Here is a 24311-nt window from a genome sequence, read left to right on the forward strand (position 1 = left end):
TTTTTTTATTTAATTACAGAGTACAATTAAATATCTATTAATTACTATTTAATAACCTGATGTAGTCTAATAATTAATAGAATAATACTATATGTCCCAATTAATATAGTAATTAGTATACTAATGGATGATGTGGTATAATTTTAGAGGTTTTGAGTATTTATAATTTGTATAATAAGTGGGGTTAATAATAATGACGTAACACTAGTTGGTACATTGGTGTGTACATTAATTGGTGAATGTAGCACCACCGTAATTAATAACTTTTTAAAATAACATTGTTCTACCGTGAATAATTAATGTTTCTAATATTTTAATAATTTTTAATTTTGTATTATTTAATTTTTACATAATAATTGGGCTTGGTCATAATAATAATAGGGCTTCGGCCCAATTTTTTAATTAAACAAACGCCCAGCATAAACTCGGGCCCACTCCGCCATTTCTATGTCAATCGATGTTTATGGTGAACAAATCAGATGAATCTGATGTATACTCATAAATTCTTGAATTACAATGTCAACTTTATTTGTGATGAAATCTATGCATTAAGAAAATTAATTTATTGTGTTTTCTTTAGAATAACTTCTTTCTTTAATTAATAAATTTCACTTGTTCTTTTTTGTCACCATATTATAAACCATTTTTTTTTTTAAAAGACAATTTGTTTTTGCAAATTCATCGATGAACTGAAATTTCAGTTCGTCTTAAATTTAGTTGAATTTTTCACAGCTAGTGAGTAGTAATATGATCTCACTTGTGTTCATAAACACTAGAGGATTTGATGATTAGGACCACAATTTTTCTCAATTTTATCTAATGCATGGCACTTTCTTTGTTATAGAATTTGGTTTTGTAGTTGTGCAGTAACCATACAACATTGGGTTCTGTCTTGTCCTGTCAGTCTAAATACCTTGCCCTGTAATTTTGAGTTTCTGTGATTTGATCAATTTCTATGAAACAATTCTACACTTAAATTACCTTATGCTAGTTGTATGTGGTCTGTTCTGTTAAAATTACATTTGCAACCATTTTTTCAGAGACTCTGACTGATCTTGTTGAATTCTTGTTGGCCTAATTCTATTGGAGTTGTGGCAGTTTACTGGTCCAACATTGTTTCCAAAATTGTCTTCCAAAATAGATTGATTATACATGCTAATCTTGTAGTATTCTTCTGTTCGATGTCCAAGCATTGGGTTGCAGATTTTCTTTATCATGGCACTCTATAGCTTGTCTTGTACAAACTCACTCCATTTTCTGTTAGTCATGCATATCATACTTTCACAGATCAAAGCAATTGAAGTTTCAGTTGATATACACTCAATTTATATTAGTGCTCAAAATATAAACAAGCGGTCGTTCTCTCTTACAGCACTCAATTCTTCCACTTGAGAGCCATCTGCCATGAGAATTGTGCTTCCTTTTTTGCCAAACTTCTTTTCTGCGGGGAAAAAAAAAAAAAAAAAATTCATTTTAATCACTTGATTGTGTGGATGCTTCTTGTTCTCGAGTAAAACACGAATATTTAGGACTCACATTTTTGGTATCAGTTTACTAAGGGTATTTGATGGTAATTTCTCTTGAATCACTTACCTGCTAAACTCAGAAGGTCTTCTACTGAGTCAGGAAGGTGGATAAGTTTTCCTGTTTTATCACCATCTGTTGTTTTATCATCTGGATGATGCCCATGTATTATGACCCTCAGGGGAAGCGGGCGTGATAAGGGAGTAAAAGTTGTTGGTGTTCCTGCGAAATGATAGCATGAGTTTTTGCACATGAAGTTGGCAAATAACTTAAGCTTGTCTAGGCAGAATTTGTATCTCTGAACTAGACAAATTATTGTGGCTCTGACATCAAAATGTGCGTGGTTGTTAAACGTAGGTTTTAAGGGGAGCTAACTTAACGTAATCCTGAACGGCAATTTGATAACATGTGGGTGACTAAATGAACAATTAGGCAATTTGATACACCATCAGGCAAACATATGCTCTGAGAGTGAGACGTTGAATTTTACTTTTTGCACAAAAAGTTTCTCATTTACCTTCTTCTGAATGCAAGTGACCAGTATGATACTATGCAGTCAGGCTTGAGCTCACTAACCTTCAATAGTTGCGTCTCTACTATAATTTGGCGCTTCGTGATGTTGTTGTCCCTCAACAGATTCTATATGCTGCAAGAACACCATTATAAATGTCATTAGTTGTAGGTTAATAACTTGATATGCCAGTTCTCAGATCTATGCTACAATTTACAACCTACGATGAAGAGATATTCAGTTTCCCATTGGAAAGACATGAAGACAAATGTTTCCCTGGATTTTTATGACTTATATCTGAATGAGTGGATGTTTGAAGGGATGGCCTTAAATCTTACTCTCCAGATTTTTGTTCATTGCTTAAAATTAACTTACACCAATATTCCTGCAATTTTTTTTTATGCTTATACATCGATTTTTTTGCATATATTTATTTAATCTAGATGACAAGGCTAAAAATGGGGTTCATAATTTTTTGAAATCTGTGAAGTTTACTTGAAATTTTGTCAATTCTTTTAAAAATAAAAAAACTGACAAGAAATTTTTTTGGGTTATTTTTAGCTACCTTTAGGCTGATTATTAAAAATTAGCAACATCAGAGGAAAAATTTTATCAAAATCCTGTTGTTGGAAACATTACCTCTTCTTTTTGTTTATACAGAAAAGTGAAATGCGTAGTGTGCTTTATTTGTTGCCATAAGCGCTCCTTCTGCCATGTTGAATTGGCTTAATTCTTGGATAGGAATATCTTATCAAGTTAAACTGATATGATAGTATTCAATTTTAGGTGACATTTATGTAGTATTAAAAACATTGCATCAATAGCAGCTCCTCTGTTAGACTAATATACACACTATTAGTTCTATTGCACACCCAAATCTATAGTTATTTCTGTCTTTCTGATTGTGTTGGATTGTATCCTGAACTCCAAGCATGCAACTTGATAAAAAATGAATGTACTAATTCCTTGCTTAACAACTTTCCTGTACCGTACACATCTAAAGTAAATTGTCAAATGTGTAAAATTTCAGGTATCTTTCTTTATAGGCACAGGTAAACTCAGATTCTGATTTATTATTGATATATGTTTCATGCAAGTCTATGTCCAAGGCGAAGAATTACCTCTGTATTGAACTCATCCAACAAATCTTTTACAAATAGCATCTCTTCAAGCAACTCTTTCTTTAATCCCTTCAAATACTGAGCAAGGAATGCAGGTAGAGTCAGTCAGCATAAAAGTTTATTTGCATGTGAAGCTAATTTAAGGGTTGAGTGGGGAACTCTGATAGTGGAAACACTGGTGGATGGCCCATCAAATTCAAACCTCGCCACGTGATGACCTAAAAATAGTTTTCCAAAGCTTAGAAAAAACAATTGCTTTTCAATTTTTTGGGCACTGTGTGTACAATTTCCTGGGAGAAGTTGGTAGTTTAATCACTAACTTCTTGTGCTATGTACTTGTCAAATGTATCACTGATAATATCTAGAAACATGAGGAAATATAACATTTTTAAAACCTCAATTCTCAATAATATAAAAAAATTCCAGACCTGTATAAAGTTGGAGATGATTATCTTTCCATCTGGATTATGTGGCTGCACCATTTGCTTGAATTGATGATGGCTAATCCGGATGACCTGAGAAAGCCTCTTAGTTCTCACCGTAAAAGGTTGTGGGATATTAAAAAGTACCCCTATTTCTCCTGCCATGTCTGCAGCCCCTAATTTTGACAAGAACTGGAAATCCCATTTGAACTAAGTTAACATTAAATACAAATCTTTGTTCTGTTAGTTCAATGATTCAGATGTAGAAAAAGTGGAATCACTAGGATTTATTTCAGCAGATAGGAGACTTTCATCAAGTTGCTCTCATATGAGATCATCTTGTGATTCCCTTCGTTTAATGGATTTTTTTCTAGTGAAATTTCTACATATTACAATTTTTAGATTGGAGTTGGTCATTCTTTGCCTTGCATGTTACATAGCATCTAGAAAGGTTACTGCTTTCCTTTGACAAATCAAAACCATATGCAACGTAGCTGTGAAATGAAACCACAGTTACAGATTGGTTTTGGCTCTCCATTTTATTTTCTTTTGAAGTAATATGTTTTTGTGTGCAAGTAATTGTGTATGTGAGACTCAATGTGGGTTGATTAGTAGTTTCCTGTGCATGACATATTGTGAATCTTTGTAGAAACAAGGGCCTTGATTTGTCACTCAATGCAGAAGTTCATTACTAATTTCTTAGACATGGTCAATCGTGTATCTTCCGTTATTATTTTTTCTGTCCTTTGGAATACTCATGCCCTGAACATACCTGCTCCATTTCATTGAAAAAAAGTAAAACCATACCTGCTCCGTGCCATTTTTGTATATCACGACATCCTGCATTTCAGATGGTCAGATTTTGCTTCTGGTAGTGTACATAGAATAACATGTGAAAGGAGAAGTAACCATACCACTGCTCCAGATACTAGAATGTAGAAATCCGTAGGTATCTCATTTTGTAAGATGATATCAACCTTTGGTGGAAAATATTCCGCTTTCATTTCGGACACCTGAGAGGAGAAGATGCCACAAGATGCTGCTTAATTAGATGACAATCTGGTAACTCTGAATTTAGAATTTCCACATTGATTCTGGCTCCTGCTATAATGGACTCATTATGCATTTTGGATGTGGGTATAGACTGTCTATCAGATACTTCTTCCTTATGCAGGACATGGAGACTTGATGTTTTAAGTATCTGAATTCTTCTTAAACGTTTACACTAAAATGTTATTGTATCATATTATGCTTGACATGGATGCCTCTAGCCTCGTATTTGTAGTATACATGGAACAGAAAAACAATTTAGTGAAACATCATAATGAAATGCTGGAGCTAGGAATTGTTTTCCCTTTTTTTCCCCCCCTTTGTAAACATGTGTGTATTTGACATGGGTACTTCAACCTGCTTTGGAATATTCATATATTACCAACAATATATATATATATATATATATATATTCTTAATAAACATTCTCTTGGCTTCAAGGAACACATAACTAATAGTTTGTCTATTATTATGTCATGTTAAGTCTGAAATAGGTACTTAACATTTTGAAGTGTCAATGTGCTAAGTTAATAATATTCTTATTGCTGTTATTGTTTTGTTGCTGTTAAACTAGAGTACTTACTATTATATTGCAACATGATCTATAATGTGAAGGAGAGGGAAAAGATATTGTACCAGCTGGATGATAAGGTCTTCAGAAACTCCTTTGAAGAGATAGGCATTTTCCACAGTTCCATGAAAAAGATGCTGAGCGATACTTGATCTAATTGCCTTAGGTAGGTCTTCAAGCACTTCTTCCTGCTGTAATTCTGCTGTCCTAAATTTCAGTTGCATATTTGCCAGCATTTGCTCTTTCAAACTTTCTGGAAGTCGATTCTTGCTTGCATATCGCAAAATCTGATTGATGGTGTCCCTCTGTAAAGCCATTATTAGATAATACTCATAGTAGTGTAGTCTAGTAGATTGGGGAGGCACACTTCTGAAAAGTTGAGGGTCTGGTCATTTTGATTCCCTCCCCACACTAGAGAGAGAGAGAGAGAGAGAGAGAGAGAGAGAGAACCGCGACTCCAGAAGTCAAATGTGTTCATAAAAAGGGTTGTAGAGGAATTACCATGGCAAAGGTTCGGACTGCACTGTGGACAATGAGATTGGTCATATTTCCAATTAGATATGCTGTTAGGCCAATGTTGAATAGCATATAGAAGATATTGAAAATCTTCTCTCCTGTATTCTCTGCATGCAAGTCTCCATAGCCAACTGTTGTGAGGGTGACAATTGACCAATATATGGAATAGGTGTATCCCACCCAGATGCTTCTATGTTCAAAACCTGGAACCTGAGCTCCAATCCATGTGTTATCGAGTGATTTATGATGGATGGCAAGCCAGTAGTAGAAGCACCCTGCTGAGTGTACTGCAAATAGCGTCACCTGTGAAAAGTTATAAACAAAAGATTAAGAAGAACTCTATGCGTTGAGAGTAGTAGGCATTTAAGATTCAACATTTGAACAAGGAAAGTGATAACATGAAGAGGTAGTTTTATGAAACTTATTACTTACACATATTAGTTTGATATATCTTGTCCAAAAGTAGCTGAAGCGTGTATCTTTCTCTAACCTGTATAAAACAAGGTCTAACTAGATCAGATGTTAGTTCTGAAACTCTTGTAATCACCAGCATTTCATGAGTATGTTTGTGCTTGTGCATGTGTCTGAATGCCTGAATGTCAAGAAATCACTTTGAATTGATTGTTGGTGCATTGGCTTAATAATATTCTAGACGCAATTCTCCGGTTCTAGATGCAGATAATTAATTGAATGTCTTGAAATGACAGTTTTTTGGATCACATTTGAGGTTTACATATTCATTGGCAACTAATGTGGAAATCCAAACCAGGTTATCACAGGTGCTATTACCTTAACCATCTGCTCCGAGGAGGACAACATGATCTGGGGTATGGAATACTAAAATTCGAAGTCAGACACTACAGTGCAAAGCAAAATTTATTCTGATCATCTGTTATCCATTTAGGTTGTTTTTAGATCTTGGATTTGTGGAGGGAAAAGAAAAAAAATGGAAAAAGAGAAGAATATTTAGCTTCTACTTCATTTCTCTTTTTCCTTTTCTTCTCTCTCCAAAAATTCAAGATCCGAACACAGCCTTAGAAATTGCACTATGGGTTCTAATTATCCAATTGAAAGCGAATTACCCCATCCAATAGGTTTGAGCAGAGGCTTCAAGCCTATTAACTTCAAAGTTCAGACTGGTGTAACAGCAGCATTGTCAAAATACGAAAATACAGGATTTTGGGAGATGTCTGTCATGCATCGGATTGGTATTAACTATCGGTATTTGTTACTGTGAACTGTAAATTTGGGTGAGGTATGCAGAGTCTTAACATAAGAGAGCAAAAATGTACCTTGTGAAGAGTTCACTAACACGTCTGAGTCGCCATAGCCGAAGCAAGTTAAGGAAGCCAAAAACTTCACCATGGTGCATTTTTCCAGTGAAGACCCGGTATATGGACTGAACTGGCAGAGTCGAGGCTATGTCCATTGGGAACCATAGATTTGTCACATACCTGAACAAGAAATCAATTGTTTATGTGGGTAATCTTTATCTGTGTTTTGTTGAAATATTTGTACCTATCCTGGGGTACAAACTTAAATACTAGTCAGTTGTATTGGCTTGAGAAATAAATTATCAACTGCATGACTTGACTCTCTCTCTCTCTCTCTCTCTCTCTCACACACACACACACACTGTTGGAAAAATTGGTTTATATAGACATATTTTAGGCCAATTTTGAGCTCAAAATTGAGTGGGCCCCAAACGTCTTTCGGGGTGGGTCCGAAGAGGTGAAGTGTTCCTTGCCGCGTGGCAAGTCACACTGTGAAGACGGTTCGTCAAAACCATTTATGAGTGAATGGGAACATGACGTCGTTTTGGGTTCGTGGAATAGGAAGTTTAAGGAAATAAATGTGGGTTTCTTTGGAAAAGGTTGTCCCACATTGAAACTTTAAGAGAGTTTATTTGTGTATATAAACTCTAGCCTAGAACACTTGGGTTGGGCCCCAAGTGGCACCCCAAGTTTGTAGAAGAGAAGAGTTATGGACAAAGTGAACCTTAACCCAAACCACCACACGCGTCCGCCCGGTTCTTTTGAATTTTTTCAAAATTAATTGCGGGAAAATTTCATGTCCTAAATTCTTTCTTTTCAAAACTGCTCTGGCAGTTACGGGTTCAAATCTGTCCAGCAGTTACAAATTGTAGACAGATTCAGTTATCTGTTGCCCCTGTTCTTTTGAAATCCATATCTGTTCATTTCAAATAAAGCACTTGTTTAAGTTAATACATACCTGTTCGGGTCTATTTATACTAGACTTGTTCCAGCAGTTTTTTGGGTTGGAAAAACACATCCTAAATTCTATCCAGAGGTTTGTTGGAATTCAGACAGATTCAAGATCTGTCCAGTTTTCATTTTGAATCTGTAAAACAGTTTCATATCTGTTTGACAGTTTACACACCTATTGGGACAGAATTTTGTGCCTTTATATACCAACATTTCCAGCAGTGTTCTAAATCCGAAAACCAGTCTCTTTGCTGTCCAGTATTTGTTTTGTGCATAAATCTTCATTTTAGTTTTAGAATAACATTCAGAGAGTAAGAACACAGGTTCTAGTTCGCCGTACAAATTTGTATGGAGTGCTACTACAAGTTTGTGAAGATCATTGTATCCTAGGAGATAGACGCCACTCAACCGTAAGCACCATAGCGGGGCGAATTTGTCTTAAGGACAGAGTGCCACACACTCGACTTGGTCTTTAATTATTGTTACGGTTCAACAAAATAAATTCTGTAAGTTTTATTTTATTTTGTTTGAATTATTTAAATTTATTTTATTTACACAGAAGATTGTTCCAACACACACACACACACACACACATACTTGCGGGATGAGTTGATTGTTAGTGTTAATATATATATGATATATATTCCTATATATATTATGTTGGGGATCAGGGATCCCGCCCAAGACCTTCCAGAAATTATACCAAGCAGAAAAACACACACACCTAAAGAGACACCATATTTAATGTGGTTCGGCCTCAATGCCTACGTCTACAGGAGAGTAACCGGTTATCACTATAACAATGGAGAGATTACAGAAAGATTATAATAGAGGAGGAGCTCATATTCTCCTCACTCACCCACTCACCCATCTCCCTCGCTCACACCTAGAGAGATAGTCTCTCCGCCTCACATCTCTCACTCTCTTTGGTTTTCTCTCTCTCTCAATTAACTCTCCTCTCACCCTCTCTATTTATACACATTAAGAGAAGGTGGCGAGGTTGGCTGGCCTTGCACATGGCCAGTTTGTTTTTTCACATGGCCAGCTCATTCATATGCTGCAGCACATGAGAAGAGATCACTCCCACATGGGGTGATACATATCCAACAAATCACCCCCTCAACCTATGTGAGGTGATCCACTGCACACACTGTTGCTAATCTTGTCATGCCCAAATTTCAGCATAGTCTGCTTTTCCTCACTGAGACGTTTGCACCCCCTGAAGCTAGAGATAATACACTAGAGATACAAGAGGAGGAGGGAATCCTACATCGTCAACTCAACTCATACCACTCTCTGATTTGGAGAGAGAGCCTCTGCTCCTATCTTCTACAGATCTTTTCCACGCTTCCTGTCTTGGATGCCTTCACTTGCTATGCTTGAACTTGCGTAACCAAGATATCTGACACCCCCTGATTGGATGTCCTGCACCCCCTGCTAGGATGCCCTTGACTGTCATGCATTACCTCATAGGACCAGTCATTGGAGCAATAGAAAACTCGTTGTTTATCCCATCAACATCCTCGATTTTCTTTGCTCGGAGCTCTTCCTCTGAACTATCAGCCTTTGCCCTCTGCACTTCTGAACAACCTCCTAGCGTTCCCATACGCTCGTCGTCTGTGCCTTTATAATCCCTGATTTGTTGTTTAGTAGATTGATGGTTGACAGTAGCTCTATCTGTCAAAGCATCGTCAGCTATGCAATTTGCATAGTGCTCGCAACCATGGCTTCTGGTCTTCCTGCGTCGAGCTCGCTTGAGAGATCCGCATCAACTCTATCCTCTGCTGCCATGGAACTCAAGAAACCACCATAGAGAAAAGAGACTTGCCACTCATTGGCGCACACTCTTGCGTTTTATCTGTCTTAATTTCTTTGTCTAGAAGTTCCTGTGAACTTTCAACAAACCGTTGCTACACACTCTTCTCGTGTCTTCTCTGCACTATATATCTGCACCTTGTACGACACTCATACGTACTCAATTGTGCTTTTGTACCTCTATGCTTGCGCTCAGTATGCTCCTCTGCAACTATTGTCCTAAACATCCACGTACCATGAGTACCTATTCATATACAGTAGCTCCAACAGCCATAGTATTTCCCTGAGCCTAAATTGGTTGCCAAATCATCTATCCGTCGATGAATGGTCTTCTTTTCTGATTGAACCAGATCTTCCAATGAACTTCAGAGATAATTATCTCTACAATCCACTGATCGCCCCTAACCAATCTTAATCTCCCTTGATCTGTCATTTGACCAAGCCTGATCTCTTTGGTCTCCAATGATCTATCTCGATCTGTATGTGGTTGTCCAATCTGGTTAAAATTTGCCCATTCTAACCTCTTCAGTGAATCCGCAGTGTTTCACAATATCCGACAACCTTCCTTCGGTTATCGAAGATGACAAACTTTAAAAACCGTTCAAAATTTCACTATTCTGACCTCGCGGTTGTATCCGGAACGATCCATTTAGCTAGGGCCAACTTTCGCTGCACTTCCAAGGGCCTCACTGAAAAATATCCCGGAAAGTTGGGCCACACCACAATTTTTCTAAAAATTCTGGGCCAAATTGCAATTTTCAAAAGGTTAAGGAATATTTCGTGTTCCAACAGAATATTCCGTCCACTGCACCTGACGCCGTTTTCCACTTTGATCTTCTTTCATTTTACAGAAATTCTCATTCTAAAATCTGACCATACGAATGTGTCCGAAATACTCCAAATAGTAGGAAAACACTATTGGATCGTCAGAAACAGACTTCGAATGGTTTAGATCAAGCCAAAACATTTTGGATGTCTCAAATCTACAGCTATACCTTAGCCGCGTAGCACTGGATCACTACTCTTGGGGCTGCACCTTAGCCGCGAAGCACGGGATCACTCTTCCGTGTGCTGACGTGACAGCAATATGGCGTTGAATGGGCTGCCACGTGGCAATGACTAGTCTACAGACGTGGTAGACACGTAGCCGTCCCTGGCTGACGTAGTGACACGTGGCGATGACGTAGCGCCACGCGTCTCGTTTTCTTCCTCTGCCGCATGTGTGGTACGTACACGCGACTAGGCAGACGCGTCGGCTGAGTACACGACGCGTGGTGGCACGTTGTGAGACTAGGACTCACGCGCCATCTTTAGGAGGAGCATGAGAGCGCGTCCGATGTCCTCTGGGGCTTTTCTTTGTATTTTTAGACTCCTCTCATCGAGACCTTGCTCCTGGTATGCTCAAAACCTAATTTTGAGCAACTTGATTTATGGGCAGTTTCAAACAACACACTGTTTTTGTTCTGAAAACGACCGACAAGGCTCTAATACCACTTGTTAGGGATCGGGGATCTCGCCCAAGACCTTCCAGAAATTATACCAAGCAAAGAAAAACACACATACCCGAAGAGACACCATGTTTAACATGGTTCGACCTCAATGCCTACGTCCACGAGAGAGTAACCGGTTATCACTATAACAATGGAGAGATTACAGAAAGATTACAATAGAGGAGGAGCTCACACTCTCCTCACTCACCCGTCTCCCTTATTCACACCGAAAGAGACAGTCTCTCCGCTTCACATCTCTCACTCTCTTTGGTTTGCTCTCTCTCTCTCAATTAACTCTCCTCTCACCCTCTCTATTTATACACATTAAGAGAAGGTGGAGAGGTTGGCTGGCCTTGCACATGGCCAGCTCATTCACATGCTTCAGAGGTTGGTGAACGCAAAGAGGAAGTTGATCGTAGAGGATCAGTTGTTATGGATGCAGCAGAATTTTCTAATGTTTTACGAAATGTAATCATCAGTGTAAAAAATAGTGATGTGACTCAAGATGTAATAGTGGATGATAAGGGAAATGTAGTAAGTAAATAAAACTTTGAGCGGTTTCATAAATAAAATTAATAAAATTTTTCATTAATCATAACAGTGGTCACATTAACATCAAACCATTCTCTCATTAATGGGGACATTGCATCTAACCAACTACTGTCCCCATTTGTTAATAAAATACAAGGAATTCTTCCTCTAATAGTGAGATCTGGTTGGAACTTAACAAATACATGGAAATCTCTCTGGCAGCCTACTAAATTCTTCATTGTCGAGTATTTGATGTCGTCTATGACGTTGTAGACGGCGTCTTGGTCGTAGTCCTTGAAGCTTATTCTGCCGGAGAAGTAATTGTGTCGTCCGAGGCTTCTGGCCCAAGCGGTTTTGCCTGTTCTTGAGGGTCCTTCGAGGTAGAGAGAGATTGGGCGGATGGGCCTCTGCTCTGGTTCCTGTTATCAGAGGAGGAGGAGAGTTCTTCGTCAGTATATAAATTGTTTATATTATTTTTGTGTATCCCTAATCTAAGGAAATCGTCTTCCCTCCAAACGGAGAGACAGCAATTTTGACATAACTCGTACTGAACGCAATTTCGACTTACAAACAAAATATTATTTTCTGCCCATTTTTTTACTTCTTCATTTAAAAAAGGAAATGAATTAAAAGGGCTAGTATATGGGGGCCTCTCTCTTTTGTAATGATCCCTGGAAAATGTTTTTAATTGGGGGTATTTTGTGACGTAATCGGTGGGACATCTTTCTTTGCAGAGAGCAAAGAATTGTTCCTCCGTTTCTGCTTCGCCAAGTATTCCCTTCCAGAGTTCGTCTCTGTTTTTCGAAGGACTTCTCCCCTTAGATGAAAATTCTCCCCATTCGACGAACTCGCCCCCTTTCTGTATATACTGTCGACTTGCTGTTGGCGAGTGGAGTTTTTCTATATTTGGATGGTAGATCCTCCCATTGGTTCCACTGAGATCGAAAAATCTCGGGTTGGAGGTTTGGATCTTCTTCGTGCATTGGACCATGGCATGAAGGTGTGGGTTTCCATCTTCATGGAGCTCCCTTGCGACAAGTATGTAGTATGGTTGACAGGCTAGTTGGAGGAGAGACTGGAGGAGTTCTAAGAGTTGTTCTTTTGGGCATGGGCATTGTGGGTAGGTGAGGAAGACATTCTTGGCATAAAAACGAAAAGAGGATTGGCGAGGCATTATTTAGCTTATTTAGTGATTAACACTTAACTTACACTGGTGTGAATGTTGTTTGTCGAGGCTTTATATAGGGGGAGGTCACACCAGCCAGGGGGGGGCGCTATATATAATATTACTAGCGCCACCCCTGTTGAAATTGTACCCGATAGGCAATTTCATCCGTCGATGGACGTACGGATGGTGACGTGTAAGGTGGAGATTAAATCCGTACTCACACCAAATAGTAATCACTATTTGGTGTGAGTGGTGTGAGTAGACGTGGCCGGATCCTGTCCACCCACGTGTCACGATTGTGGTGGTTTTGCTTGGAGATAAAGCAAAGGTGCACAGAATTCCACGTGAATGAACAGTAATGGGCGAGAATTCAAATTTTAAATTCCGAACACATGAGAAGAGATCACTCCCACATGAGGTGATAGATATCCAACATATTAGGTATTGATTTTCTAAATATATTAGGTATTGTCATAGTTAGGTCTCTTATAGGATACTTTTTCTCATAATTAGATTTATAGTAGGATACTCTTTCTCAGCCTATATATACATATATTGTCTAGGAAAATATATTCAATACAATTCATTAATTACAATATATATTATTTCATTTCTCTCTCTACTATTCTAACATGTATCAGAGTTATAGGTTAAGCTCTTGATGTTATTCGCTTTACTGGCGGGCGGCAGCTTCGCCTTAGCCGCCCGCCGTACCTTAACCTATTTCGCTGTTATATTTTCTTGTCAATATCGCTTCGTGGTTATCTCTTCCTTTGTCCGTTGGTTTATTCCTACCCTAAATATCTCTATCATATATTTTTTTTGTGCTTCTGCTCCACTCTGTCTTTCCCTCTGCTTCAACCTCAAATACGTTTTTATCTTCAAACCTATTTGAGTTTGAGGGGGGTATTATACCTATATCCTATGTTACACGGACTCGGGTGCGGGTGTCAGATGTGGGTGCATAGCTAAAGGTCGGACACTTCAAAATTAAAAATTGAAAATACGTGGATATGGATCCAAATTTGGATATGGGTACGGGGATACGTTAAATAGTTATCTTTTAAAATATATTTATTATATGAAAACGAGTTTAAAAGTTAAGAAATAACAAATTTTGTTAAAAAAGTAACAAATAAAATAAAAAATAAAAAATAAAAAATATTTTAGACATAAAATAAATTACATTATATATGACAAAATAAATTATTTTTATTTTAGACAAAAATTATAATATTTAAAATATATTATAATATACATTTTTTTTGGAGTAAATATTAATATAATATGAATACTATTATATATTATTATATTAATATATCATTTATAAATAAAAACCAGATAAAGAGAACGGAAAAGAAGAGAAGACAGTCAAAGGAGAGAGAGAGAGAGAGAGAGAGAGAGAGAGAGAGAGGGGTCGAGACCAAAGGGGTATCGAAGCCCTAAGGTGGAATCGGCTTTGAGATGTTGATTTTTAGATCTCCTTCGATTCGGTCTAGTTCGCGACTAGGGTTCGCACTTCGATCTTGCTTCGCGACTCAACTTGCTTCGCAAAGGTGAGTTTCAGTCCTCTCTCTCTCTCTCTCTCTCTCTCAACAACCCTTTTTCTCTCTCCTCTCATGTCAGCCATGTCCAAGAAAACCATGCTGAATCCGACATATATCTCACACCTGCATCCGTGTCGTGTCGTGTCGTGTCGACACGGGTACTCTGCCCTAAACTGGTGAGTCCATGTAACACAGCCTATATCATGGTGAACATGGTTATACACCATGCAAACCACCTAAGTCGCCTCCTTTTGGTGCACTTTCTAAGCCGTCTCTTTGGCACATAACCCAAGCCGCCCCCTTTGGTGCACAATCCAAGCAACCCACCCAAGCTGCCCCCTTTGGTGCACCATTCAAGCCGCCCCCCCTGGTGCACAATCCAAGCTGCCTTCTCTGGCGCACAACCCAAGCCGCCTCCATTGGCGCACAATCCAAGCTGCCCCCTGGCGTGCTTAGTTGTCTGTTGCCATCATCGTTCAGCATGACATCATAAGTTATGTATGTGCCACGCTTGCTGGTTCAACATCCAGTCTCTACAACGGTCCGACATGACCCATTTAAACTATCCCGACATTGATTCCGGTTAGCTTCTACATCGGTCCAGCATGACCCCTTTAAACTGTCCCGATATTGATTCCAGTTACCTCTTATAATTGTCCGACACGACCATAACCTGTCTCTCAGCATTAGTTCTAGCCAATTTCTACATTAGTCCGACACGACTTTAAATTGTCCTGGCATTAGTTTTAGCCAGTTCCTACAATGGTCCAACACAACCATAAACTGTCTTCCGGCTTTAGTTCCGGCCTCTGATCTATTTCAAACACCCTTGCGCTCCCGTTCGGATTTTGCAATCTATTTGGCTTTTATTTTATTTAGTTTTATTTCATGTTTTAGTTTTTCTCTCCAAACTCAAGAGGTTTATCCTCCTTGAGTTTGAGGGGAGATGCTAATATATATATGGTATATATTCCTATATATATTACATATTGATTTTCTAGATATATTAGGTATTGTCATAATTAGGTTTCTTATAAGATATTCTTTCTCATAGTTAGATTTTAGTGAGATACTCTTTCTCAGTCTATATATATACCGGCCTTCTATTGTATAGGACAATATATTCAATACAATTCATTGATTACAATATATATTACTTCCCCCCCTCTCTCTACTATTCTAACAATAAGATTTAAGAGCATACCGCAGTGCTATATTCTTGTGGTTATCTACAAGAAGATAGGTCGATTTGTCCAAGTAAGCCACAAAGAAGGTTAGAACAATGTCAACGGCAAAGAAGGCATCCACGGCCAGATCAATGGGAAGGAGTGAACCGGTTGCCATCTTCTTAAAGGCGAGCTCAAAAGGAGATGACCATGCAGAATACACCACCAGCACCACAAGAAATGTTTGCCACCACCTGCATATGACACTTCAAATTTAACCCTACATTGCACACTTATGGCATGAAAACAGGGGCTAATGTTTGGAGGTTAAAACTCCGCCTATTAAATTTGAGGTTGTATGTTCAACCTTGAGGGTAGCCACTTGTGTTGGAACTCGAAGTCACATGTATAGTGAAAAACATTGTCATGACACTCAAAAATGTGGATTCATATTGGAGAAAGAAGGCTCGTTTTTGGGGTATAATTGGGACAAGAGGGTATAATTGGGACAAGAGGGTTTGGGCATGGTAATGAGTAAGAAAGAATGAACAATTTTTTTTTTATGAATTTTCGTGCTTTATTTTGATGTTCCAAGTCGAAGTTGTCTGAAATACTCGCACCAAACGGATGAAGGTAAGTAGTTGATGACTGTAAGGAGTGAAGGATAGAATAATAGAAACATACAATTCCTCATGAATATAGGAGGTGTAATTTGTGTGATTATACTAGTGTCATTTTTGCATGATAACATATTACAAAAGTGTGTTGGTAGTTTTAGATGGAAATTTGAGAATTTGTGTTAGTGGTAGAGTTATTGAATTTATTTCAAAATTTTAAAATGTGATATTGGAGTAACTTATATTTTGTTACAATAAATCTCAAATATTTTTTATTGGGTTTTGAATAGAGCAATGATACAACTCTCTAATTTTGGAGTTCTAATTGAGCTCTAATGATGTGGTAGGGAATAAAAAAAAAAAAAAAAAAAATCAAGCCCAAAACATCACATTACAGTGGGGTCTACCCCTATTAGAGTTCCTTTATTAGAACTCCCCATCATTTTTATTTTGAATATCTCAAAGCCATGAATGTATTTGGGGCTACGTGGGCCTATTTTGAGACCAATTTTGGTGATTCTAATAACTGTTCACTTTTTGTATTTCGTTAAATATAATATTTATGTAAAAAAATAAAAGCAATTGGATATTGGTACTTATATATTTAACTCACATTTATTTTATATTTATTTTTAAAAAATAAATGACAATTATAGCTTTAACAATAGTCATTTTATTTTTTGTAATACAAATGTGCTTCAAACATATAAGTATCAATGTCTGATTATCTTAATTTTTTGCATGAATATTATACTCGACGAGTCTTAAAAAGTCTACAATTCACTGAGATCAGTCTTAAAATAAGCCTACCAAACTCAAATGCTCTTTTATAGTAAATTCTCTCTTACATTAAGATGACCAATTTAAAAAAATTCAAACCTTTTTTTTATTTGTACATCTGCAATATTAGTTGATGTCCACTAACAAAGGACGAATTAATGCATGACGTGTACTTATTTCTAGATAACAGCTGATATTAATAAGAGTAATGCTAGTCATTTTAAAAGTTCTATCAAAATTTTTACTAAATATCTTATATGGATGCAGGACCCATACTATGTGAGTCCTATGTAGGTCCTACACTCATGTAAGATATTTGGTAGAAATTTTAGTAAAATTTTTAAAATCTCTAACATTTTTATATTAATAAAGTTGTTTGTCAATTTGTGGAGAAATTATTCATTGGCTCAGGGGCAAATCTAGGTGGTGCTCCAACTCAAGTGTTATTGGTTAAAACAATGGGTTGTAGTACTTGTTTAGAGAGATAATTGCACACTTGTCAAAGTCCGAATGATGTGATGCAATGCTCCTAGGGCAATGAATAATTTCTCAAATTTGAGATTTGTTATGACCCTGTCTATCATGTGATTGTCAATTCGCTATAATTTTCTTATGTTTTCATTTTGAAAAATCTCATACTTGGAAGTGTTTAAAAATAATTTAAAAAATGTGTAGGTTTTGAAATTTTTCTGAAGAAAAATCTCAATTTAGAAAAACAATACCCTACTCAACCAATGTTTAGAATAAGAAAGTTGTCTATCCATTAGATCTGGATACTTATTTCATATGTATGCCGATATAATTATATGAAAATTTGTCTCGATATAATCACAAAACATGGAGTGCAATTGAGAAGAAAAGTCACATTTGTTGAGTAATAAAATTGTGATTACTAATAAGATTCGGGAGTGATTTTGGTTTGGAAATTGGCACTTTCCTCTAACTCAAATGAAAAGTGACATTGCATTGGAAGATTTGAAAGTAAAAATTTGGTTTGGAAATTAGTTCACCCATTTCAATTTAACAAAAAGTTACTTTACTGACTAAATATAGAAAGATTTCTAAATTATTACTTTTAAATAATTATTGATAACAGATTACTGCTTTTTCACTCAACTCAACTCTTTTTTTTTTCACCATAAAAAGATTTAAAAAAAAAAAAAAACCCAAAAATATCGGATAAATAAAAAATAAAGAAACTAATTGCAAATAAAAAATTGACTAAGGCAACCATTTTTATAGGGTAATGCTATATATTACTCTCTTTTCTTTTCTTTTCTTTTTTCTTCTTCTTCCTTTTCACATCCGATATTATTCTAATAACAATTTTCTTACTAATTATCTTCAAATAAGGAAACTATCCTGACACATATAGCAAAATATAACAAAAAATGGGTAACATGGATTTTTTTTCTTTTCATAATCAATTTTGCAAGGAAACCAAAACATGCAAAAACAAGAAGAAATTTTTTTAAGTTATATGATGTACTGTAAATTATAGGATGTATGAAAAGAAAAACTTTATGCAGAGAAAGGAAGATAATTAATCACCGGTATCTACGATCATACGGCGCGATGACATATTTTCTTAGGTGCAGAGATCCTTCACCCACAACAGTCCCGAAAGCCGGTAAGAGGCTGCTTGAAACCGTGGCCAAGTTGTTGATATCATCGGTTGATCGCCTTCGATACAACAAGGGTACAGGTGCCCTTGTTTCCGATGACATGAATGCTAATGATGACCTTGTTTCCGATGTCATGGAGTAGTATTTTGCAATGCTCAAAAACTTAGAGAGAGAGAGAGAGAGAGAGTCGTCTAGTTCAAGTCCATGTCGTTATTGATTGAGTTCAATAGAATAATATGAGAAGGTGGCGTAGCCTATGTTTGGAAAGATAAGATGGGTTTGGGATTATTTTAATTATAAAAAGATGAGATATGTTTTTTAGTTTAATAAGATAAAATATTATATTTAATTCATAATTATTATATTTTTTTTCTCACAAAAAAATTAAAAAGGACAAACGAGATTTTTTAGTTTCAAATTAGAATATTCAAAAAATCAATCCAGTTCCCAAATGAACCGCAGTGGTTTCACAAATCACATAAACATACATTAAGATAACATAGTTGTTAGGTACTGAAATTTATTTAAAATATAAATTATCTCTTATAATTTAAAAAATTATAAATATCTCTTTGTTAAAAATTTTTATTTAACAGAATTAATTAAAAAAATGAAATTTATAATTGTTCTCCTATATAATAATAAAATTATCTAAATTATTAATTAAAAAATATTTCTAACATCATTAAAAACTAGGGAAAATTGGTCTAGGGTCCCTCCCCCACTTTTTATAAGGGAAGAGATCCACAAAATTATTTTTTGATGTCTAAGGTCCTCCCATCTATCACAGAGAAATTCAGCCCCCTTCCTTTTGTCTACTCTCACTCGTCACCACGATCAAACACGCACAGAGAGAGAGAGAGAGCCATGTCGATGACCGCCGACCTCGACGAAACACTCCTCATCGGCAGCTCCTCTTTCCCTTACTTCATGCTCGTCGCCGTAGAAGTGATTCCATTGGAGACAACAACACCCCAATCCCTACACTGTAGCACAGACAAAAAAGTAGCCTCACCTCACCAATCTCTACTTTCTCGGCTGTTTGTTTCTCGGGAAACTAGTTTCCTGATTGGAAATCCTGAGAAAATGGAGAAGGTCAAGAAAGGTGCAGGTGGAAGAAAGGTCGGCGGTCCGAAGAAGAAACCCGTTTCCCAGTCCGTCAAAGCCGGCCTCTAGTTCCCGGTCGGCCGGATCGGCCGATACTTGAAGAAAGGCCGCTACTCTCAGCACGTTGGAACTGGCGCTCCGGTCTACCTCGCCGCCGTGCTCGAGTACCTCGCTGCTGAGGTCTCTCTCTCTCTCAAAATCTGTGAATCTTCACTGAGCTTGTTCTGTGGAATTTTTTTGGGCAAAATTGGTCTGAGTCTTGTGTTTAATTGTTAGATTTTTTTTATTAATTTTAGTTGTTTCGAAATTGTTGAGCAAAGCTCTGATATTTTTTGGTTGTTGAGTTGGATCTAATCTAGTAGTTTTGCCTTTTCCGTTGAAAAGTCCTAAAAATGTACCGTTTGGGTGCTGAGAATATGCCATGCTGAACTGTATAGGTTTTAGTTTAGTTTAGTTTGACGAGACAGGGTAAAGTAAAACCTTGGAATTTCAACTTTTAGGCCTGGATCAAGTGCAATTTATGATTGATTCTCTTATTCTGAAAGCAAAAATTGCTATGATTGAATCCAGAGAAATTCTCTGGTGATGAGATTTTCTCTGTGTCTTTTCTGTATTTTTTGGGAATTTCTCTGGGTTGTGGAGTCCAGAATTTCTCTGGGTTGAGAGAATTACTGTAGAAAGATTTGTCTGGGAATTTCTCTGGGTTGGAAAATTTCTCTGGTTATCTGTCTATGAGTGTGTTTTGGTTAGCTCCTCAGTTCATCATTCTTGGAATTGAAGATGGGTTTACACTTGTTGGCCTACAAGAGTATTTCTATGATCAAATTAGAGTTTTTGAATCTGTAATAGGCTTCATTGCATTTTTCTAGGTATCAACATTTGTTTAACCCCTCTCTCTCTTTCTCTATTTAATGTGTTTTGTGTGTGCATTATTTTTCTCTGGTTTGGAGTCCAGAGAAATTCTAGAAATTTCTCTGGGAGAAAACTAAAGAAATTTGCAAATCAGAGAAATTTGAAGAGAATTGGACCAGAGAAATTCAAAATTTCTCTGGACTCAACTAATGCATAAGAGAAATACTGAGAAATTCTAGGAAGAATTGAGCCAGAGAAATTATGAGAAATTCAGAATTGCTGTAGACTTTCTAGAGAAATTTGGTCCAGAGAAATTTGGGCCAGAATTTCTCTGCCCAATTTTCTCTGGACTGAAATTTCTCTGGACCAATTTTCTCTGGACTGAAATTTCTCTGGACTGAAATTTCTCTGGATCAAGGTTGAGGGACTTTAGACATTATGAAAATATTGTTGAGGGACCTTAGACATTATGAAAATATTTGGTGTCCTTTATGCTATAAAATCATAATACAAGGGACCTTAAAAAAAAAACCCCTAAAAACTATTAATTGACCTGATAATTTATTAATAAAAAAGATAATTTGTTATGAAATTAGAAATATCAGGAGATAAAATGTAATTTTTAAAATTATAAGAATAATTCGTATCTTAATCAAATTTTAAAAGGTATATTTATAATCAGAAATGATAGAAATTCTATTTTTTCTTGATTCCCGCATCTCTCACGGACACATGTTAGTGGGTGATAGAAGAGAAAAAAAATTAAAAAATTAATCAATTCTATTACATTGAGCGTGATAAAGGTTTAAAAAAAAAAAAAAACCTTTTTTCATTTATAATTTATCTTAATTTTTATTAAAAAACTTTGACTTCTTGCAGGTGAAACAAAATTCAAAAAGCCGCAATCAATTGCTTTTTCAGTTTTCAAGAATCAAAATCTACTATATTTAAGTTCACAAGAAGTCAAGAAAACATTCATCACCTTCCCAACTTTGAGACTTTTTACCATGTGGATAGTGTAATGTATTTATGGTTACTATTGAAATAGAACCCAATAACGCTGAATTTGGGGCGGCTGGTGCGCTGGCGGCACACAGTAATCACTGTTGTATAATTAAATAAATTTATTTTAATAATTTTAATTATTTATATTTGAAAGTATGTCAAATAAAATATATTTATAAAAAATTAAATTAATCGAATATCGTTAATTAAATTAATTATATATCTACAAAAATAAATGACAATTGTAATTTAAAATATTAAAATTAATACAAATATAAATGGATAAAAGAGTTAAAGATATTTAATTAATTTGATTTTTATAAATATGTTCTACTCAATATAATCTAAAATGTGAACAATTTAAATTATCAAAACGAATCTCAAAATAAACTTATAAGACTGTACAACAGTAAGAGGTTATTTGAGATGATCTAAATAAGTGTATTTTTTGTCTTTTCACGAAAAATGTGTAAAAAAATAAAAAAATAATGTGATAAAAAAAATAAAAAGATAAATTATTTGAAGTATGTCAAACTTGGCCTAACTATTACGCCCCAAATAGAACAGCCACCTGAATCCACTCATAAAATATTAAGCCTTTTTTTTTTTTTACTTTGTTTTTTCTATCATGATTTTTTTGTAATGATTTTGTCACACTTTTATTATGACTAGACATATTAACAAAATTCATAATTAAATTATTCAAATTAAAAATAAAGCAAAATGACATTAATACATTTTAGAATAATATAAAATTTTAAACGTAAAGTATTGAATTACCACAACAAAACTATTGCATAGAGATTCATTACAAAGAATTTTGATCCTTTTTTTTTTCCCCTACCTTCAGTGGGACTGTGTGTGTACTATTTATGTGAAAAACGTAACATCCTCGAGCCTACAATTTACCTACTAAAAAAAAAAAAAAACAAAAACTGAAAGTAGACTATTTTTTGATTTATAAATTGCATATATTTTTTTTTATCAAAAATGCTAGGGATCTTAAAAATTTTATTAAAAATTTTACTAAATATCTCACATAGATATAGGACCCACATGGAATCTACATTATGTGGGTCCTACACTCATGTAAGACATTTGATAAAGGTTTTGGTATAATTTTTAAGATCTCTAACATTACTCTTTTTTTTATGGCTTTTTCCTAAGAGAGAGGTTTCTCACCGGTCAAAATTAGATTGAAAGGTATTGTTGAACCTCTGTTGATCTACTATAGAATCTATATTGATAATTCGAATGATTTAATGTGTAGCACTCATCGAGTACTTCAACCTTATAAAAAATTACATTGATTGAATATTGATAGTTATTTGATCATATCACATTTATATTAACAGTAAGTATAGTTTTTAAAATAAATTATTTAAACAATTGTGATCTGATCAAGTGAATATCTGATACAAATGTGATATGATTAAGTGATTATTGATATCTGATCAACGTGATTTTTATAATGATGAAAATACCTGACGAGCCTTACACACTTAACAATTTGAATCATCAATATTGGTTTCGTGGTGGCTCACAGAGACCCAATAGCACCCTCCAATTGGGATATGTAATTGGCGAGAAGCCTCTTCCTTTTCTTAATGTGTGCCATAAGAATATGAGTGATGTTATATGTACCAATTAGTGTATTAACTAGTGAACTAACACCAATTATGACATTATTATTGATCCTACTCATTATATAAGTACTAAAAATATCTTAAATTATACCACATTATCAATTAATACACTAATTCTTGCACTAATCGGTGAATATAGCATTAGTCTAAGAATGTACATTAAGAAAGGCATTAAATGAATACAATTCCTTTTATTTGTATAGAAAGTAATAAAAGATAAAACTGTTAGGATTTAAGAATTTTCATTTCATGGAGACCATAGTACCCTATTTATATTTCTCTCAATTTCACTTAACAATTTTCCTTCTATTATTTATTTTATTATAATTATAATTTTTTTTTAAGTTTGCAACACATAGAGATTATATAATTATAAATAAAGTATTTTTATTTATTAGGTTTATTATTTTTTGAAATAAATTGAAATGTATTTTTTGGGTAATATTATAGCATCAATTTTTTTTTTCTTTTGTTATAATATTATAGTATTAATGGATGAAAATTTAATTGTAAGTGAAAATTTTCAATCCATTTCAAGAAATTGTTTCAACTTAAAAGAGTACTATTATTTTATGTGATTTATAAATTTATTTTTTATTTATAATGAAATATTAATATTTTTTGTTTTTTATTTAAGAGGGTACCATCATTTTATTTTGTTATATTTTTATAAATAAGTCAATTCATTACGCCAAAAGTGGTTAATTCTAAAAGAGAGGGTATTTTTGTCCATGCACAAAAATATTTAGTTTTTAAAAACCATCATATTTATTTCTTACTAGTGTTTTGCAATCCTCGTACAAATGGAGATAATTATAGATATTAATTACATTAACATATGCCCTTAAGTAGGGCAGGCTCTGGGGCAAAACCCACAAAACAGCCGCTTTGGACACCCAAAAAAGGCCGCAAAGTATAGTAACTATTGGGGTATTCTATTTGAATTAGGGTTGGTCAACGGATCCACCGACCCGTCCGGACCGACCCGACTTGACATCAAATAGATGAATGCATGACAGTTG

General features: G+C 35.4%; 1 protein-coding gene across 2 annotated transcripts; it reads right to left on the reverse strand.

Moving 5' to 3' along the window:
• Positions 1–1238: 1238 nt before the first annotated feature.
• KAT3 (potassium channel protein) lies at positions 1239–18949 on the reverse strand. Of its 2 annotated transcripts, XM_028252086.2 has the most exons (13): positions 18606–18920; positions 15696–15911; positions 7008–7169; positions 6148–6205; positions 5701–6018; positions 5265–5504; positions 4493–4591; positions 4386–4418; positions 3585–3770; positions 3157–3234; positions 2101–2170; positions 1594–1746; positions 1239–1441 (listed from the first exon to the last, which is right to left on the reverse strand). In XM_028252086.2, exons 1-13 carry the CDS (start codon positions 18812–18814, stop codon positions 1338–1340), a joined length of 1926 nt encoding a protein of 641 aa, XP_028107887.1. In that variant the 5' UTR covers positions 18815–18920; the 3' UTR covers positions 1239–1337. The 2 variants fall into 2 exon arrangements, with proteins under 2 accessions (XP_028107887.1, XP_028107894.1); XM_028252093.2 differs by lacking the exon at positions 15696–15911 and having other exon boundaries at positions 18606–18949.
• Positions 18950–24311: the final 5362 nt, after the last annotated feature.

This window comes from Camellia sinensis, chromosome 13 (genome assembly GCF_055761805.1).
Source record: "Camellia sinensis isolate YWXY chromosome 13, ASM5576180v1, whole genome shotgun sequence".
Lineage (NCBI taxonomy): Eukaryota > Viridiplantae > Streptophyta > Magnoliopsida > Ericales > Theaceae > Camellia > Camellia sinensis.

Excerpts from the sequence above, each read along its gene's own strand:
- KAT3 (XM_028252086.2), bottom strand. The coding sequence starts at position 18,814 with ATGACATCGGAAACAAGGTCATCATTAGCATTCATGTCATCGGAAACA. Across the intron at positions 5,505-5,700 it reads CAGTCCGAACCTTTGCCATG|AGGGACACCATCAATCAGAT; the intron begins GTAATTCCTCTA and ends ATGGCTTTACAG. Across the intron at positions 3,235-3,584 it reads TCATCTCCAACTTTATACAG|TATTTGAAGGGATTAAAGAA; the intron begins GTCTGGAATTTT and ends TTCCTTGCTCAG.